The following is a 20,823-nucleotide window of genomic DNA, read 5'->3' on the forward strand; positions in this document are numbered from 1 at the left end:
CTCCGCTCATTCTGATCTTGGCGTTATTAGCTGCCCAGTTGTCTTGTTTACTTGGTCTTGGAGGAAATTGGCTGCACGCTCGCCTGCATGAGCAGATGCTAGTCACAGTTCGCTTTAATTAAGGTGCACTGATATGCGAGGTGTGTGTGTGTGTGTGTGTGTGTGTGTGGTAATACCTACCAGGTTCACTCCTACGAGACCAAACCTAAAAACGCAGTCGTCTTTGCAACGCACTTAAGCAATTGAGACGCAAGACAAGACCAACCCGTGCTCAAAGAGATACAAACGCATATCAATTAAACAAATGACGACGACAGATGGATGACACGCAAAATAGTCCAACCCTAATCCGAGCGGACTTTCCATTTCGTTTTGCTATACTAAGAATTATTTTTTTGGCAATATTTTGTCACATGGAATAAAAAATAAAGAATATTAACTTTTTCTCCTGTAAGATCAAGAATTTGTAATTAAAAAAATATTAATAGTTATTTGAATGTATTCCCATAACGTTACAATATTTTGACAAAGAAATAAATTACCTTAATTTTAGAGAGATATTTCTTTATAATATTTTGTAAACTTTTTTTGGTAATTAAACATTTTCAAAGTGGCTCTATTACATGGAAATGAGTCACAGTGTAACATGAATACAAAAAGCTTAATTTAAGATTTCAATCTATTTGAAATATTTTTACTTTATTCTCATATTATTTTTTCCAATTTCTTTTTAGGATACGGCAAGGATAAAGTTGTAAACTAGTTCTTGTTCTGTATTTATTTCTCTCATATTTAAAAAAAAACTTTGTAATTTTACTTTTGTTTCAATTTGTCTGTATACGCCCATGTTTTTAGGTGGAAAAAAATGTCATGTTACAATAGTTTTTTTCTCTTGATGATTTTTCCTAAAAAAAAAAAAAAAAAAAAAGTGACAACTTTATTGTCTTCATGACTGACTCCCATTTAACATGAGTTTGAATGTGATTGGTTACTACTACTAGCACAAAAAGCCATATAGTTATAAGAGGGTGTGCACACTTGTGCAACCACATTATCTCACTGGTTGAAAAAAGTTCTGCAATTATTTATTTTAGTCTCCTCTGATTAACCCCTGATAAATTGCAGCTGTTCTAGTAGGCTTTTGAAATGATTCATCTTGGTCTCATTTTTTTTTTAAATATCACAAAAACTTGTCATTGGAACGGGGGTGTGGAGACTTTTTATATCCACTCTGAGTATAGAGTCTGAGTACTTTTGCCACTTCTGGTTGTAATGTAATATATCGACTGTATGCCAATTGTCTCAGAAAGCCGTAGACCTGGTCTAAAATGTCGTTCCTGCGTTGGGGGGCGGGGGGTGGTTCACTTACTAATTTAACAAAATGTGATACAATGGCGGCGATCCCCGTGAGGTCATGGAAACCTGCAGAGGAAGATGACACCTCAGGCGGACCGGCTTCGGGTTCGCTTTGTTAACTCGACACGCTGCTCGTACGCCACTTGCTGAACACCCTGACCCAGAGAGGACGCGCCACTTCTGGTAAGACCTCACAATGTCCTCTCAATCGAAGACCACAACCCACAACCACACTCGCAGTTTGAGCTGATAGACGTTAGCGTAGCAACTGATAGCATGTTAGCCTTTCATCCTACTTGCTCAGGTTTCAGTGTAGTACGACCAGCATTTGATAAGCGAGATGTCAGCATACCAGCTGGTAGCATGTTAGCATTTTATCCATATATTTGAAGGAGTACTAGACATTACAGCCGCATTAAGCATATGTTTCATAATAGCATAGAAACTGGTAGCTTATTTGCATATTTTCTACCTTGTTTGGCTTTCAACGTAGTATTTTTACAGGACCAAATTAAGTGTTTGATATGATAGATGTTAGCGTACCAAATAGAAGCATTTGAGCATGTTAGCATGCATTTTGGTTAGGTTTTCGATATTGCACTTGACAGAATCACATTAGGCATTTGATATGCTAGATGTTGGCATGGAAACGGGTAACATGTTCGCATTTCATCCTCATTAGACTCATAATACGGTACTTGACACCATATCGGGCATTTTATATGCTAGATATTAGCATAGAAACTGGTAGCTTGTTAACATTTTATCCTCCTATTTAGGTTTTGAAAATAGGATTTGACACAACCGCTTTAGGCATGTGATATGCTCGATGTAAGCAGAGCAACTGGTAGCGTGTTAGTCTTTTTTCGTCTTTGCAAGGCTTTTAATACTGTGTAGTAGGATGCTTGACATACCTAAATGTGTTTTTTTTGGTAGTATTTTAGCATTTTGTCTTATTGCAGCAACTGTTAGCATGTTAGCATTTTGTCCTCCTTACTAGGCTTTTGGTATCACACTTGTCAGAACCACACTCTGTTTTGAGTAGCATGCTCAATGTTGGTGTACCAACTGGTACAACTCCTAGTAGCAACTGGTATATTGTTAGATTATAACATCCAAATTGGTAGCATGACAGCATGTTATCCTTCTCATGAGCTTTTCAACATGGTACTTGACATTGCCACATTACATAGCCAAATGTGAGCACAACACGTTTGCATTTCATCTTTCTTGTTAGGCTTTCAAATTGGTAGTTAGACATAACCACATTTGATGTTAGTGTACCGACTGCAAGAATGTTTTTTTTTGTAATTGTAATGTATTAATGTAATTTTACTTCCTTGTCAGGCTTTTATACAGTACTTGCCATACCTAAAAATTTTTTTTACAACCAACTGGTAGCATGTTATCGTTTTGTCCTCTGAAGCAATTGGTAGAAGGTTAGAATTTTATCTTCCTCGATTTTAGGTATAGTGCTTGACACAACCATATGAGGTGTTTGATATGCTAGATTTTAGCACGGCAAATGGTAGCATGTTAGCATTTTAGCTATCATAGTGCCTTTGTGAAAAGCAGCTAGTGATCCAAATGAATGATATCTTGTCTTTTGCAGCTTTGTCCATTTATCAGAAGCGAACATGGTGAGTCCCTCCTTGTATAAAAAAAAAAAATTCTCTCTGGTGTAAGGTTTTCAATCAGCAAAAAATAGATGTCTCTTCACACGGGTCGCCGGATGTAATGAAGGGAGAAAAGGTCAATGGCTTCCCTTGAAGTGCAGATAATACACTAAATGAGCTTATTATTACCCCTTCCTGCCCGCGCACCTGACGAGCGCTCGCTACCGAAAGCGTATTCATTCATCGTCTCATTGTTCTCGATTAAAAAAAAACAAAACAAAAAACGCTTCAGCTGACATCTTTGATGAAAATAAAATAAATCATGTTGTCATGGCAACACGTCTGTGTGATGAGCACAATGCTTTTCTTATAATAATAGCAGGTGTAATTAAATGTACACCTTTTTTTAAGTAAAAAAAAAAAAAATAAATACAAATTTAAGAAGTTGAACCACCCGGCTTATTAAAACGTCCCTTATGTAAAAAAAAAAAAAAAGGCTTTAAAGTGATACGCGTTACACGTTTATAATGAATTACAAAAAAGGTTATACATGTTTTTTTTATTCAAAGTTTGTATTACAGAAGACAAAAGAAACAGTAATACAGGAATAATAATTAATTTTTTCATTTATTTGTAAAATAAATGTAAAATTCAGTTTTTTATTAAAAAAGGTTGATGTGTATATGTAATAATATACTACTACTAATAATAATAATGATGATGTATTTATCTAGCACCTTTAAACGCACCTTTGTGTTTACACTTGCTTCGGCAGATAGAATAGCTAATACATAAAACACAATAAGATACCACAGATAATAATAATAACCCTAACAATACTAGTAGTAGTAGTAATAATAATAACAATAATAATAATTCACTTTTTGGTACTCTACAATGTGTATTTTTCAAATGATTTTTATATATAAGAAATTAAAATAATTATTATATATAAAACAATTACAGGTACTGTATAATTTTTCATATTAGGTGTGTAAATTACTATAGAAATATGTTAGCATAGCAACTGATAGCATGTTAGCATTTTTTAGGCCAAATGGAGAAAGAACTAACATTATAATGAATTGCAAAAAAGGCAATTTTAAAAATCCATCATTACATTCATTTCCTCCCCGCAGGCGTACCGAGGCAGCGTCCGACCTTTTGTTAACTTCGACGCCAAACACGACGCAGAGATCCTCCACCGAGCCATGAAAGGACTCGGCAAGTGCTCAACTGGCTTTGCCGCCATTCTTAACATTAGTATTCATTCCCCATGTGTTTTACTTGCATTCTCAAACAAGCAGAAGTTTGCGTGTGTTTGAAATGCCCGGACAAATCCCTCTGTGTAAATATTTGAACAATATTGTCTGAAAAGCGGTCATCAAATTGCTTTTCCCATTTAGTGCTCGGCTAGTTTTAGCATTAGCGCGCCGCAGCTGTCAGCAGACTGCAATAAAGTATGCTTAGAATTTTTTTTTTATGTATGAAGCTATATTACTGCTTACTCATAAGTAAGGATGCCCCACCCACAAAATGTTTTGCTAAAGGCCAAATTTGGCAAAATTCAGAATGCATCATTGCAGACTCATTTTCAGAAATAGGAAGGTAACAAAAGATTTACTTACTGTAATTTCTCGTGTATAATGCAAAAAGTTTCCCCCCAAAAATTGTCAAGTCAATAATGCGCATTATACATAGGTATAGAGGAAACTGGGAAAAAAACTTTCACATTTTATGAATACCATCTAGTCAGTCTAATATGCCACCGCCACGTATGACTGCGTATCTGTACAGTTGTGCTCATAAGTTTACATACCCTGGCAGAATTTGTGAAATTTTTTTTTTTAATTTTTTTTTTTTTATATACAACTGATGACTGAAAAACAACCATCATTAATTTCTTTATGGTTATGTTTTGTTTAATGACATTGCTTTTCTGAAATGCTTGACAGTTTAATTTGAATCTCATTAAAATAAAATAAAATGTGTTTCACCTGGCCCTTCATGTTTTCTTTAAATAATTTTACCCATCTTACAAATTTTGCTTGGGTAAGCAAACATATGAGCACAACTATGTTTGCACATTTACTAAATTAAAGTAGGGCTGGGAATTTCAAAATAAGAGCAAGTACATAAAAAGAAAGTATTAGGTGTTCAAATAAAGTGCAGAATAATTTGAAAAAACTAACAATACAGATAATACTTCATGTTTTGATCATCAGAATCAGAATCATCTTTATTTGCCAAGTATGTCCAAAACACACAAGGAATTTGTATATGGGTAGAAGCAAAATCATGCATTGTAAAAATGCATTATACATAGGTAGAAGGGTTTTCCAGAATTTTGAGGTCAACTTTGGGGTTGCGCATTATCCATCCATCCATTTTCTGAGCTGCTTCTCCTCAATAGGGTCGCGGGCGTGCTGGAGCCTTTCCCAGCTATCATCGGGCAGGAGGCGGGGTACACCCTGAACTGGTTGCCAGCCAATCGCAGGGCACATAGAAACAAACAACCATTCGCACTCACAGTCATGCCTACGGGCAATTTAGAGTCTCCAATTAATGCATGTTTTTGGGATGTGGGAGGAAACCGGAGTGCCCGGAGAAAACCCACGCAGGCCCGGGGAGAACATGCAAACTCCACACAGGCGGGGACGTGGATTGAACCCCGGTCCTCAGAACTGTGAGGCTGACGCTCTAACCACTTGGTTACCGTGCGGTTGCGCATTATACACCAGAAATTATGGAAGTTGTTTAATTTTGCACTTAATGGGAGAATAAAATAAATAATAATTATAAAATAATAAAATAGTTTTTGGACCACGACATGTTTGCAGGAACAAAAACGGGCCCAGATTTCACACTTAGTAAGTAAATTTAAATTGAGATGTGATCACCATTATTTCAGGATAGCGGTGTATACTTTTTCGTGACATTTTTTGTGTGGCCGTGTGTCGTAAGAGTTTTCTAATACGGGCCCCTGGCTCAATAAAGGTTGGCTGAAACTGTTTTGATCGCACAAAGCCACGACACCCAAACATCATTTTGTTTTGTTCATTCATTTGTGCTGATCAATGGTATTGATGAGCACTTAGACTTGAGCCTTTTCCAATAACGCAACCTCACATTAGCTCTTTAGCTCGGGATGAGCCTCGATTCTTTTACGTTGACCCCTGTCGCATTCTCGCCTGCCTCTCCGACTTTCACGAGTTATGTATTATTGGATCATCTACTTTGCCTGTTCTCCTCTCTGACCTTGAGCCCCTTCTTCTTCGTCTTATACCCCATGAGTCGTTTGTCTTACAGGCACAGATGAAGACGTGGTCCTTATGCTGCTGGCGGCGCGCAGCAACGATCAGCGGCAGCAAATAAAAGCGGCGTACAAAACGGCCTACGGAAAGGTGAGGCAACTGAAGGCCCGTTTGCATCAGCGCCTATTGGGGGGCGGGCCTTTAGTTATACATTTTTTGAATGGCAGATCAATTAAATACTCTTCCACTAGATGGCAGAAGATCCGATAAACCCGTGTATCCACCTGTTGCCATTCGTAAAACAGAATAATAGCTTTGTGTTCAACGAAACGGGTCCAGAGTTCACACTAAGTCCATTTGTGTGTAAATTGAGACGAGATCGTCGCTATTTACTTGCTTGCATCTGTAGGGCTGCTGTTTTGGTTAGCAACAGAGTTCAAAATGGGCTCAGCAGTTAACCTTTTGGTATCCGTATGTGAACGATAGCGTCTAAGAAATGTCAGGCACATAAGCAAACTTACTACAAACACTTACTATCCCTAACTCTTACTTATGTCGTTCGTGATTGGATGGAAAAATGTTAAAATTTAGTCCAAATATCGGCATGTGTCAAATTCTAGAAATTGACTTCCTGAACACAAAAAATAACTGAAGTGGTTGAATTTTATGGTTGATTCAATTACGTACAAAAAGGTGACTCAAGCGTGAAATTCATCATTCCTAGTCAAAATGAACAAGAAAAAAAAAACAACACACACTTAATAGACAATAAGCTGTTGGAGTACAATTTCATAAAACAAATATTAGAATTTAGGCTCTTAAGAACCACTGAATGAAATATTCAAAACTGTGCATAATGTTATTTTGGTTTTCTTAATCCAGTACAGTACATTTGTTAAGTATAATTCAGTTGCATTTAATCTTTTTGATTTTGTGCGCGCATGAAAAAGAATGATTTGGATTTGGTCACTAAGCTACCATTATTTCAATATCTCACGTTGCCCGGGCGACGGATGAAGACCTCATTTGTTTTCCTTCTCTAATTTCCTGACGTTCCGAATGAAACACAACGCAGTTCGATACAAATGCAATTATTACGGCGAGCGGACATCATTAATCGTTACGCTCCGGCAGGATCTGGTCGGCGCTCTCAAGTCGGAGCTGGGAGGTCTGTTCGAGCGTCTCGTCGTGGCCTTGATGACTCCGCCCGTCTTGTACGATGCCACGCTGCTGCACAAGGCCATCAAGGTAACGCCCGAGACTTTAGTCATCAATTCCACTTTCAGCTAAAAAAAAAAAAAAAAAAAAATTGCCAATTGCGAAGAGATAGTGCTCGAGGAGCCAAAATGCCGACCAAAAAATAAATGAATCGAGGACTTGATACATCACAACATAGCAATCCCCAGGTGCCATGAAAATTGTATTTCTCCAGCTGGGATTTTTCTTTCCCGGAAAATCTCTCAACATTCAGAAAAAAATAATTAATTAATTAAAGCTCACATGTCAAAAAGTTGCATATTTACCTACCATGAAAAACCTCCAATATTCTGAAACTGATGAATTAAAGGGAATAAAAATATTAGCATGCAAAACGGGTTGCATATTTCCCTCTGCCAGGCGTTGAAACATTTGGTCAAGAGTTGTTTTTACGATTGTTTCGATTGGAGCTAGGTGTTTGTTTTTCGTTTGAGATCATAGATATTTCCGTACATCATTTTGCCTTTTTATTCGTCACAAAAAGATACCCAATATTTAAAATGACTAGACATAATATCTCCCATGTGAAAGGAGTCAAACGATTTTACCGACTTCAATTGTTGAAGTGCGATGTCAAGAGTTGTTTTTCGATTCATCGTTTGTTCATTTGACATCATCGAGTTTCCCTTCAGCATTTTGCCTTTCATATTCGTCCTTAAAAGCTCCCAACGTATAAAAATAGTTAAGTTAAAGCTAATAAAATACGAGTCACACATTTATCTGGGCCAAGTATTAAAGTATTAGATCAAGAGTTGGTTTTCGATTATTTGTTTGCTCAAAAAAACCCTCTCGAGAGGACTAGTACCAGAGCCCAAGCTGTGTGTGGAGGCGAGTCCGACTATATCTAGTCGGAACTTCTCGACCTCACACACCAGCTCGGGCTCCTTCCCTGCCAGAGAGGTGACATTCTACGTACCCAGAGCCAGCTTCTGTAGGCGGGGATCGAATCGCCAAGGTCCCTGGCTTCGGCCACCGTCCAGCTCACACTGCACCCGATCCCTATGGCCCCTCCCACAGGTGGTGAGCCCATGGGAAGGGGGGCCCACGTTATACTTTCTGGCTGTGACTTGCCGGCCCCCACGGGCGCAGGCCCGGCCACCAGGCGCTCGCCTTCGAGCCCCACCTCCAGGCCTGGCTCCAGAGGGAGGCCCCGGTGACCCGAGTCTGGGCAAAGGAAACCTAGATCCATTAATAGTTTTCATCATAGGGGTCTTTTAGCCGTGCTTTGTCTGGTCCCTCACCTAGGACCTGTTTGCCATGGGTCTGAGACTACAGCAAAAATGGCACATAACCCTAGAGAGCCAGTCACAAACATTGGCTTGAGAAGGAGGAAGTCATGAAAGAAAAAAAAAAAAAAAAGAAAAAAAGAAAAAAAAAAAGAAAAATCTGAACTTTTGTGGCGATTTTTCAGACATAACTAAAATTGTAATTATGGAAATTTCCCAAGGCAAGTGTAATTTAATTACACATATTCTAATGATATCATCGTTACATGTAATTCATGACTCCCCAGCACAAACTACTCTATCTTCTCCTTTAAATACTTTCTATGCAGATATGCATCCCTACTGCTCGTCAAGCAGCAAAATGACATCCTAACAAAAGGCTTTGTGCGACCCCCATTGAGACAGACCAGTGTGAAGCGAGTTAATTGAACGCAAAAAAAGATGGAATTGAGGGTGTTCCGCTGGGTCGCCATGGCAACTCGGCTCGCTCGCATCAGACAAGAAAAATAGAAACGGGAAATGCATTTGTTTCTTAGTTTTTTGTTCTAATCAGTCTGGCGCCATAAAAACCACGCGGGTAGCTTCTTGATGATTCTGTTGGGGTGCACTGCAGGGTGTCGGGACTGATGACGACGTGCTGATTGAGATCTTGGCCTCCAGGAGTGGACCGCGCCTTCGAGACGTCGATATGGTCTACAAGCAAGGTCAGCTGATGGATTAGCACATGCTTTTATCGCCGTTAGCGGTGAATTATTCGGCCGTTACCACATAAACTAACACTCCCACGGGCGAAAAAAAAAGACTCGTCAAACTGCAGTTATGATCATGAGTAAGTGCATTGATCCATGTAACTGCGAATGAAATTTGGTAATTAGAACGCCTCGTCAGTGCAGTTAAAATGATTTATTGATCGAGGCATTTTCTACGATACTCTTTCAGGCATATTGTACATGTGAAAGTAAAATACGGCTCATTTAAAAAAAAAAATAAATAAATAAAAAAAAAAAAAATTATGTTGAGAATAAATTCACATGATGAACTCTCACTGCTTGTGGGGAAATGGACTACCATAATTTCTTGTGTATAATGCACATTTCTTTCCCCAAAGAATTGTCAAAAGTCAATAGTGTTCATTATACATAAGTGTGCATTATACATAGCTATAGGAGAAAATGAAAAAGACTTTCACATTTTATAAAAGTATGCCGCCATCTAGAGGTCATGAAAAAGCTGTACACTTTCATTCCAATATCCCACCGCCACCTCGAGGTTATGAAAAAGGTGTAGCCTACACTTTCATTCCAATATGACAGGGGTACGTATGACTGCATATATGTACAATTGTGCTCGTAAGTTTACATACCCAGGCAGAATTTGTGAAATATGTTTTTTTATTTTTTTTTTTATAAATACGACTGATGACTGAACAACAACCATCATTCATTTCTTTATGGTTAGGTTTTGTTTCATGATAATGCTTTTCTAAAATACTTAACAGTTTAATTTGAATCCCATTAAAATAAAATTAAATACGTTTCGCCTGGTCCTTCAGGTTTTCTTTAAATAATTGTACACATCTTACAAATTCTGCCTGGGTAATCAAACATATGAGCACAACTGTGTGTTTTCTCATTTACTAAATAGAAGTAGGGCTGTGAATTCCAAAATAAGAGCAAGTAAATTAAAAGAAAGTATTATGTGTTCAAATAAAGTGCTTAACGTCAGAATAATTCTTTGAAAAAAACTAACAAAATACAGATAATACATCATGTTTTGATCATATGGGTAGAAGCAAAATCATGCATTGTAAAAATGCATTATAAATGGGTAGAAGGGTTTTCCAGAATTTTGAGGTCAAGTTTGGGGTTGCGCATTATACACGAGAAATTCGTGAATAGAGTTCTGTGTTTAATGCTATGACAACAAATTTGAAAAAAATCTATCATGTTAAAAAAAAAAAAATAAAAAAGTCTGAAATTTTACCAGAAATAAAGGTCAAACATTTATAATAATATATTAGTAAAGTTACAATAAATTAATAGTCAGTGTAATTGTTCTTTGAAGTATGAGTATTAATGGCCACACTGAAAAGGAAAAATGGAGGAGAAAAAAATGGAGAAACAATTACTAGAAAAAAAAGTTGTAATATCACAAGATTAAAGTGGTAATATTCTAAAAGAATAATGTGGGTATGTCATATCTTGCAGAGTTTGGAAACAAGCTGGAGAAAGACATTTGCAGCGACACCTCAGGTTACTACCAGAGGCTGCTGGTCATCCTCCTGCAGGTGAACTCCATTTGGAACGTTACAAGGAGAAGAAAGTTCAAATATATTTTTATTCATACGCTTGTGCATTTACTTTAGTAAAGTCGTAATATAAGGGGGGAAAAAAGGCATTTTGCACAGATTAAAAAAACACACCAAAAAAAACAAATGACAATAATTCAAGTTGCAACTTTCTCCACAAAAGATTATGATAATGATAATGTTTTTCTCATTAAATTATAGCATGGTAATATTTCAGTTAGTTGTAAGATTATGCAAATCAATTTGTAACATAGCGCATAAAGCCATTAAAATAAGAGTCATAACATAAATGACTTGTACTATATCAAGAAAAAAAGTTTCAATATTATAACAATGAAGTTGTGATGTTATGCGGAGAAGAAAGTTGTAATATTAATAATGTCATTGATTCATATTAATCGCAATAAAGTGCAATATCTTTTCATATATTTTTTGACAATACTGCATATAACGAGTACATAAAATTAAATTGTACTACAGTTTAATCAAAATTATATGCCATACAATCTAATAAATCTAACAATTACAATTAAATGAAAATTTAAAAAAATGCAATTGTAATTCTGGAACATTTTTTTTCTGGGTAAAACAATACAATTATTATTATTATCTTAACTGTACAACTTTATTTTTGTGACACTTGTTGGTATTTTTTTTTTGTCCGTCTTTCTGTGATTGCGCCGAGAAGGGAGGCAGGGAGCAGGGAGTCAACGAGGCAAACATCGAGAAAGATGCCAAGGTAGGAAGCAAATCATTTATTATTATCTATTCCACACATGTACACACACACACACACATAGAGGCAGCTTTCGGATCAGGTGTCGCTGGCAGCCGCGTAAAAACACGGCCTCCTGAGAAATGTTGTTCTTGTGTGGAAATTGTCTTTTTTCGCCCCGGGGAATGGTGAGGAAAAACTAAATGTAAATGAGTAAATACGACATTTGCGCTTGCTTAACGACGAGGTGGTTGCTTACCAGCAGGGGCCTATTGAGTCACTTTGGGGCACAAGGTAAAACAAATCACGGGGCCCTCCTCCTCATCTGTGGTTTGCAAAGATTTGAAATGTATCATCCACTACAAAGTGTGAATTGGAGAAAATTCTTATATATCCTGAGTCCTAAAAAAAAAAAAAAAAAAAATCTTCTTTGAGGATTATTATCTTCTAACAAGTGAATCATGGCAACACTTTCACTGTCATTGATAACATTAATCAGCATTTAACAGTTTCCTATTTTGACGGCAAAGAGTGACTGACTCTTAATGTTGTCGGTTATGCACACCGTGAAAAAGGTTGAGGAAAAAAAAAAACAGTTTCCCTCTCCCCTTCTTTGCTCCACGCTGCTTCATTTCCCTCAGAACACTCCAACATTTTTTTTTCTTTTTACCCTCTTCCTGAATCTGTCTGCACAGCCGTGATAAGAAAACGGAATAGTCCATTGCATGGGAAGGGAGGGGTAGCACTTGAAATGATGCTAGATTAAGCATTTTATTCCGTGTATTAAGTGTGCGAGTTAAGAATAAAACAATAATAATCACTTTAAATCAGCTTCTATGAGACATTTGGGGGACCCTGCAAATCTCAAGGTCCTAGGCAACTGCATCTGTTTGCCTCATGGTAAGTCCAACCCTGGCTAGCAGCTGCAAATTTAACCGAAGGAAAAGTAGTAATAGTAATAGTAGGAGTCCGCCAAAGTACGAGTCCTGGAATTTGCCCAAAATGTTTGCTTCAAACCAAAATGGACGACTTCCTGATCATCAAAGCTTTGACATTGGCACACAATGGTTGCTTTGAACTTCCCTTTCGCCTTCCTTTTCAATTTCGGGCATGGGTCCGTGAGACTTTTTTGTGCACTCTGCTACGATAGCCCCACTTCCATGTCGATTGGTGAAACTGTTTTTGGGGGCTGATTTCTTTTCTCTCTCTAACTTTCCAGGGGGCGCTACTGAGTGAATTTTGGATGGTCGCGTTGCGAACCCTTAAATTCCATTTTCACACGGATACACACACGCTTGCAAAAATCGATGAGTTTACTGGCACGCTGAGGACTCAGAAAAAGGAGATTCATACGTAGAAAGAATACTAATGAAAAGCAATTCCGACGGGGCCATCGCACCAGCTGCTGCTCGGGCATTAATAACTCAAAAGTCATAATCAAGTCCATTTACCGTGACCGCAGGACTTGTATGCGGCGGGCGTGGGCAAGTTCGGAACAGATGAGGAGAAATTCATCAACATTCTTGGAAACAGGAGTGCAGAACATCTCCGTAAAGGTAAGAGTACGCTTCATGGATGGGATAAGTCGATTTCATCATTTATAACTAGATTATGTTATTGCAACGGTCAATTTATGAGCTGTACATCATCCAACTGGATTACTCTCTATATATTACATATTATTAATATTTTGTCCAGCAAACACAAAATGGTGACTATTTTATCGTGTGTATTTTCATATACATTGTTCGATGTGTTAAGAATAATCTGTTTACAAAAGCGCGTTTGTGTGCGCAGTGTTCGCTGCGTACAGAAAGTTGTGCGCTTCCGACATCGAGGACAGCATTGAAGGCGAGACCACAGGGAATCTGGAGAATTTGCTGCTAGCCGTCGGTACGACATTTTGGATTATTATTCATGACGTTTTTGTTATTGACTAAATCATTTCTGTACATCCACAGTGAAATGCACCCGGCGCCTTCCGTCTTTTTTTGCTGAGTCGCTGTACAAATCAATGAGGGTGCGTATTACGTTATGTCGGTTGTTGTTTTCCCGTAATTGTACCGCAAAGCGATTAATTGGAGAACATGTTCCGACGCTACGGTTAGCCGAGAGACAAAAAGGGATTCGGCCGAATTCATTTCTGACACACCTTAATTTCTCGCATCTCATATGTTCTTGAAGTATAATATGACCCCCAAAATCATGAATTCCCTTCTACCCAAGTATAATACTCATCACCGATTTGCTGGTATCCATGCTTAAAACGTGAAGTATCCGGATTTTATTCGTTTTTTCTAAGAAATATTGTGCGCTGTGTGCATGCGCTGACGTTCGTGTGAATTCTTCACATTGCCTATTTCTACTCGAGTTCACATATTAGCAAAGAACAAAATGGCCGATTGCCTCAAGTCAATGCTCAATGATACGATAAGTATTACATTTTAACAATGCTGCGTTTTAAAGGTTGGGTTTAAAACTAGGGTTGGAGTTTTAGATGAGGGTTTCGACGTTATGCTCTCACAATAGCGTTTCAGGAGAGCATTATGGTTTCAAACAAGGGCTACGGTTTCGAATTGGTGTTTTCATCAAAGGATAGGGTTTCAAATTATAATAATATCAAGCCAGGTTTAAGGTTTCAAGCCTGTTCAGGGTTTTCATTTGGGTTTCAAGCAAAGGTTAGGGTCTCAAAACAGGGTTAAAGTTTGAAAGTAGGGTTTTCGGCCTTTGTTTTGGTTTCAAATGAGGGTACGGTAAGATAGAAGCCAGTGTAAGCATCCACGTCAGTTTTACCGGCTATTTGATGTTGGCTTTATTTACTGCACCTGTGGAATGTGTTTTTTTTAAATGTATTTAATTATTATAATTATTTCTTTTACAGCGCGCAGGGACGGACGACGACACCCTGATGAGGATCGCGGTGTCCAGGAGCGAGGAGGACATGCTAGACATCGCCGCGTGCTTCAAGGACCGGTACGGCGCCTCGCTCCACGATGCCGTACAAGTACGTACGTACGCGGCGGCGGCAAAACACGGAGCACTGACAACATCCTGTTGTTTCACAGAGTAGGGCTTCAAGACAGGGTTAGGGTTTGAAACGAAGGTGTCAAGCCAGGGGTAGGGATCACAACAAGGTTTAGGTCTTCAAATAAGGTTAGGGTTTTAAACAAGGATTAAGCTTTCAAATGTGTGTTTTAAGTCATGGTTAGGGTTTCAAAACTCATTTATGGTTTCAAACAAGGGTTAGGGTTTCAAAGTAAGATTTCAAGTCATAGTTAGGGTGTGGAGGCGAGTCAGACTATATCTAGTCGGAACTTCTCGACCTCACAACTTAGCTCCTAGGATCATGGGGACACACAAACCCCTCCACCACGATAAGGGGACGGCTTCCAGGATAGGGTTTCGAGCCTCAGTTAGACCAAAAACTAACTTTTTTTTTGTCAGGATGAGACAATTTGGAGTAAAATTGCATTTTGATCATTGAATTGCTCTCATCAGAAACACAACACCTCGTTCAAAGTAAAATGTGTGTGTGTGTGTAGGAGGATACGTCAGGTGCCTACCAGAAGTGTTTGCTTTACCTTTGCGGCCCCAAAAATTGACGCCGCGCCTCTAAGACGACCTCCTCCTCGCCGCAACGCCGGCGATTGTCATGTCACCATCGCCCCTGTTGTTGTTGTGATTGATTCCGTTCGTGCGATTGCCTTGCGTGTCAACATCTTAAAATAAATTTTATTCTGGTAAAATTGTGACTTTTTCAGGTAAATGTTACAATTATTTTCATGTACTAATATTATAATAGATAAATGTAAATATTACTGTTAACAACTAACGATTATTTTGCCCTCTTAAAATTTAAAGTTTGTCTTGGATTTTTTTTCCTTGCAAAATTCCTATTTCCTTCTTGTAATGTTGCGCAGTTCTAATATTATCTATATAATAGTATTTAATATTACAATTTCCTAATTTATATATATATGAGTCAGCAAAAGGTTAGCAGGCACAGTATCCATGCATGTCATGCTATGTGCTAATGCTAACAATGACCTTTGTGCTGTTTCACCACGGTGCGCTGTTCTTTGTTAGGTGCTTAGAGGCCCAAAAAGCGCTTTAAAAAGTACACAAACACTCTCACGCACACACAGGCTTTCATCGCAGTGTGTAATCTGTTTGTGGCCCCACAGTCGGCCTGGTGACCAATTGGCCAATCAGAGGAGACGAGCGGTTGGGCCCGCCTGTAAATCCGCTCCGGAGCAACTCAAGTTTTTTGGCTTCAAAGAAAAGCGATTTAAAGAATTTAAAGCCAGAAGGGGCTTGTAAAAGTTAAACGAAATTACTGTAATGTGACAATAATTAGATCGCTAGCAACATACAGTAGCTAGCTGGTAAAATAGCCACCTCGTCTGTTGTTTTGTTGATATGATTATTTTGCTGACTTTTTTATAACTTCTTTGGGGTGTTTGTTACAACCCCAATTCCAATAAAGTTTGGATATTGCGTTAAACATAAATAAAAACTGAATACATTGATTTGGAAATCATGTTCAAACTCTATTTAATTGAATACACTACAAAGACAAGATATATAATGTTCAAACTGATAAACCTTATTGTTTTTCGAAAATAATCATTAACTTAGAATTTTATGGCTGCGACACGTTCCATAAAAGCTGCGACAGGACACTAATTGTTGAAGCTTTGTCGGTGGAATTCTTTCCCATTCTTGCTTGATGTACAGCTTCAGCTGTTCAACAGTCCGGGGTCTCCGTTGTCGTATTTTACGCTTCACAATGCGCCACACGTTTTCAATGGGAGACAGGTCTGGACTGCAGGCAGGCCAGTCTAGTAGCCGCACTCTTTTACTACAAAGCCACGCTGTTGTAACATGTGCAGAATGTGGTTTGGCATTGTCTTGGTGAAAAAAGCAGGGGCGTCCATGAAAAAAACGTTGCTTGGATGGCAGCATATGTTTCTCCAAAACCTGTATGTACCTTTCAGCATGAATGGTGCCTTCACAGATGTGTAAGTTCCCCATGCCGTTGGCACTAACACAGCCCCATACCATCACAGATGCTGGCTTTTGAACTTTGCGTCCATAACAGTCCGGACGGTTCTTTTCCTCTTTGGCCCGGAGGACACGATGTCCACCATTTCCAAAAACAATTTGAAATGTGGACTCGTCGGACCACAGAACACTTTTCCACTTTTCATCAGTCCTTCTTAGATGAGCTCGGGCCCAGAGAAGCCGGCGGCGTTTCTGTCTGTTGTTGATAAATGGCTTTTGCTTTGCATAGTAGAGTTTCATGTAGCGCCAAACTGTATTTACTGACATTGGTTTTCTGAAGTGTTCCTGAGCCCACGTGGCGATATCCTTCACACATTGATGTCGGTTTTTGATGCAGCGTCGCCTGATGGATCGAAGGTCACGGGCATTCAATGTTGCTTTTCGGCCTTGCCGCTGACATGCAGCGATTTCTCCAGATTCTCTGAACCTTTCGATGATATTATGGACCGTAGATGATGAAATCCCTCAATTCCTTGCAATTGCACATTGAGGAACATTGCCCCTTAACTGTTGGACTCTTTTCTCACGCACTTGTTCCCAAAGAGGGGAACCTCGCCCCATCTTTGCTTGTGAATGACTGAGCGATTCAGGGAAGCTCCTTTTCTACCCAATCATGGCACCCGCCTGTTCCCAATGACCCTGTTCACCTGTGTTGCAGCCATAAAATACTAAGTTCATGATTATTTCCAAAAAACTAAAGTTTATCAGTTTGAACATTAAATATCTTGTCTTTGTAGTGTATTCAATTAAACATAGGTTGAACATGATTTGCAAATCATTGTATTCTGTTTTTATTTATGTTTAACACAAAGTCCCAACTTCATTGGAATTGGGGGTGTATTTCATTAGTTTCATCTGTTGTATTTTGTTGTTGTTTTTTCGTTAGCGGTAGTGTTATTGTTTTTTAAATTTTATTATTATTTTGTAATTTTGTGTTTTATTAATAATTTTTTTGTACTTTGTTTTTCCACAATTCCAGACTTTAATGTGCCACGTCAGGTTTATTTTATTCTGTAGTTTTGTTGTTGGTCTTCTTTAGTTATTTTGTTGTTGCTGCTCCAGAGAGCAACATAGCTAGATGTTCTTTTGGTATCTTTTCATAACATTTTAAAGCAGTCAGATATATTATGAATATCTAATGTTGTGGTTAGCGCAGCACTCGCTGCAGTTATTTAGCGTCGCCCTACTAATTTGCTCCTCCGAGGTTCAAAAGCAACGTGCGGAGAAAGCAAACTGGATGCGTTCTTTCCTCCGAGAGTAAATGTTAGTGTGACACCAGGAGGGCAATTTTGTGTCATTAGAGGAGGAGAAAAGTCGTTTTGATGACTCACATCACAGCATGTCCTGACTGTCTCGGTCTATGTGTCGTCTAGCTAGATTATTATTATTTTTTTTTGAATCTCTTGGTTTACATGATAAAAGACCAAAGCTCCACTCCTCACCAAATGCTAACCCAAACATTAACACAAACCCTGAATAAGTCCAGACCTAACGTCATCCTATACAATCGTAAACTTGATTGTTTTGAGCAAATAATCGTTAACTTAGAATTTTAGGGCTGCAAACGTTCCAAAAAAGATGGGACAGGGTCATGTTTAACACAGCTACTTCAGTTCATTCTCAACGCAAAACCTTTATAATACCCGAACCATACTGGAACGCTAACTCTATAATCTCCTCTATACTTCCTGCGCATGAAACGGATTTTAAATTTCACATACACGTCGGTTGATTCACAAGCTCATTGGCATTCCAAGTATTTGAACACCTACCCACAGTCAGGAAAAAAAAACAAAAAAAAAAACAGCACGGATGTTTTCTATAGGACAGTAACCCCGTGAATAATTGACACCCCACAGCTGACTAAATAAGATGCAGTAATATTAGTTGTTTTTTGCAGAGGATAAAGAATATATGCCAGCAAGGATTATTTGATCTGTCCACGACTATCGGTGCTATAAATTAGCCTGTCTATGACGTTTTACATTGTGTGTTAGCATTAAGCTGTTGGACTTTCCAGAGGCAACATTGACTGATTGTTTTCAATGCACAATGTGAAATTCTCTTAGTATGACGGTAAACTGCAACTTGAAGCCTCTTCTGAAGAATTGTTCACTATCTGGCCAGACAGCAGCGTGTTGTGAAGTCACTCAAGTTGAATTTGCAGATATCTAGCGCTCGAATCACCAATTTTTACTCGCAAGTCACAGTATAAAATTAGTCGTGCTGTGGCTCGTATCTCAACAAACTTGAAGTCGGGACACACTTAAGTTAAGGCACCACTGTACTTCCTTGGCACCAAAGCCCTATGACGACTTTTCTATTGGACAAGGCTTTGGCGCCATTTTGTGGCATTTCAGAAAAAGCACAAAAATAAGTGAGCTTTCCAACAAATAACAGAAGGTAGGCGGGGACGCTATCATTTTTCATTTTTGTCTCAGCATGCGTCTCCTTGCACCATAGTGAACAAAAAGGTGCATAAATCGGACCAGGCCTCTTTGCAGTACTCCCTGGCTAACTTCCTGTTCTCGGGGATACACGACTTCACCGAGGTTGCGGTCGGGGTCTCCGTGGTCTTCAGTCTGAAGCGAGCCTGTGGGGGTGCGCCCCTGCACAGCGCCGCCCTGACCGGCGCGCTGCCTTCCCGGCACAAACTCCCGTGCCTCCTCAGCGCCCGTCCCATTTGCTTCCAGTACAGTTTGGAATCGGCGGCGTAGCGGGCGCACGAGGATGGCGTGGCGGCGTACTGGCAGACGAAGGCGGACCCCCGTTCGAGGCAGGTGACCACCAGGGTGACGTCACGGTCATCGCCCGACGCGGCCCAGCTGCACCCGCGCTTGTCCCTGCCCCGAAAAAGCCGCGAGGAGGCCTTTTTCGCCCCCTTGTGCGCGTCCTTGTCGGCTCTTCGGTCACTCTTCTGGTTTCTGTGACTGCTCACCGGCGCCAACTGCTGGCACAGGCACACCAGCAAAAGCAGTAGGACCATGTTGGAGACCAAAGCCATCAACACAACCTGTAGCAGGACCAATCATAAGTTGTAAATAAGTCTCAAATCTTTACCTTTAAGTTTCAAGCAAGTTCCAAGTTACCGTGGCAACAATCAAGCAAGTTGAGTCGCCACACACACGCAAAAGTCGGGTTAAAGGTCCTCTTTAAACCTCCAAAGAAGAGGTAACACAGGCGTTTGCGTTTATGCCATTGAAAGACTTTTTCTATGGTCATGGGGCTCGGCTGACTGCAGACTTTTTAAATCAACCCCAAGGCCAATTGAAGCAATTGCAAACAGTAAGAAAAAAGTCAAACAAATGAACACTAAATATGTCTCTCATCTTGGGATCACGGATTGCAATACAACAATTTGCAACATTTCACACATGAAAGTTACTTTTGCAAAAATAGAACTACTCCCCAAAAACTAATTAACTTACCTTGATAAGAATAAAAAATGAAATCGAGCAAAGCTAAAATTTTCCAGGTGAACCTGTTTGCTGCCTTGCTTCTGTTTGCAGCAATTTGAGGAATTTGCCCTCCCCTGCCCTCCACGCACGCACACACAAGCGCGCGCTCACACATTTTTGCTGCAATAGAACTTTTTCAATGAAGTTATGTGTTACATACGTTTTATTAATCATATCATAAGGGAAAGGACCATCTGCCGTTACTCTTTAATATCAAAACCAAAATGAGTTCAAACCTTGTGAAAGCAGCCTGAAGACGTCTTTACAGTCATATTGATGGAGTGGCCTCCTTGTTTAAGCAACAGTGACAGTCAATGGTGTAGCAGGGAACTGCATCTATACTTGAAAATATCAACTTCTCGTGAAATGTCCCAAGTTCAATATTGTGGCACATGCATTTCTTATTGTTTTGCAAATGTCTGTTTAAGCGCACAAAGGACGCAAAAGATTGGGCCGAAAAGTGACAATTTGTCGACGGATGCATTAAAGCGATGAAGCAGCGCCACGGATTTGACATTTTCAACGAAACAAAACGATGCTAAACCTGTCAAGGATCGTTACCGAGTCAC

The 20,823-nt window shown here is 39.2% G+C and overlaps 2 protein-coding genes across 2 annotated transcripts in view; one reads left to right on the forward strand and one right to left on the reverse strand.

Annotated features, from left to right (window-relative positions):
- The first annotated feature begins 2,979 nt into the window (after positions 1-2,979).
- anxa5a (annexin A5a) overlaps positions 2,980-20,823 on the forward strand; it is a 46,812-nt gene continuing 28,968 nt past the window's right edge. Inside the window, exons 1-11 of the mRNA XM_061685835.1 lie at positions 2,980-2,996; positions 4,112-4,196; positions 6,282-6,376; positions 7,361-7,474; positions 9,323-9,413; positions 10,917-10,996; positions 11,706-11,756; positions 13,195-13,288; positions 13,530-13,625; positions 13,694-13,752; positions 14,614-14,736. Coding sequence (XP_061541819.1) covers positions 2,994-2,996; positions 4,112-4,196; positions 6,282-6,376; positions 7,361-7,474; positions 9,323-9,413; positions 10,917-10,996; positions 11,706-11,756; positions 13,195-13,288; positions 13,530-13,625; positions 13,694-13,752; positions 14,614-14,736 — 891 coding nt within the window. The 5' untranslated portion in view covers positions 2,980-2,993. The remainder of the gene's footprint in view (positions 2,997-4,111; positions 4,197-6,281; positions 6,377-7,360; positions 7,475-9,322; positions 9,414-10,916; positions 10,997-11,705; positions 11,757-13,194; positions 13,289-13,529; positions 13,626-13,693; positions 13,753-14,613; positions 14,737-20,823) is intronic.
- Positions 16,964-20,127, reverse strand: fgfbp1a (fibroblast growth factor binding protein 1a). Its single transcript, XM_061685845.1, has one exon. It carries the CDS (start codon positions 19,798-19,800, stop codon positions 19,234-19,236), a length of 567 nt encoding a protein of 188 aa, XP_061541829.1. The 5' UTR covers positions 19,801-20,127; the 3' UTR covers positions 16,964-19,233.

This window comes from Phycodurus eques, chromosome 9 (assembly GCF_024500275.1).
Source record: "Phycodurus eques isolate BA_2022a chromosome 9, UOR_Pequ_1.1, whole genome shotgun sequence".
In the NCBI taxonomy this organism is placed as follows: Eukaryota; Metazoa; Chordata; class Actinopteri; order Syngnathiformes; family Syngnathidae; genus Phycodurus; species Phycodurus eques.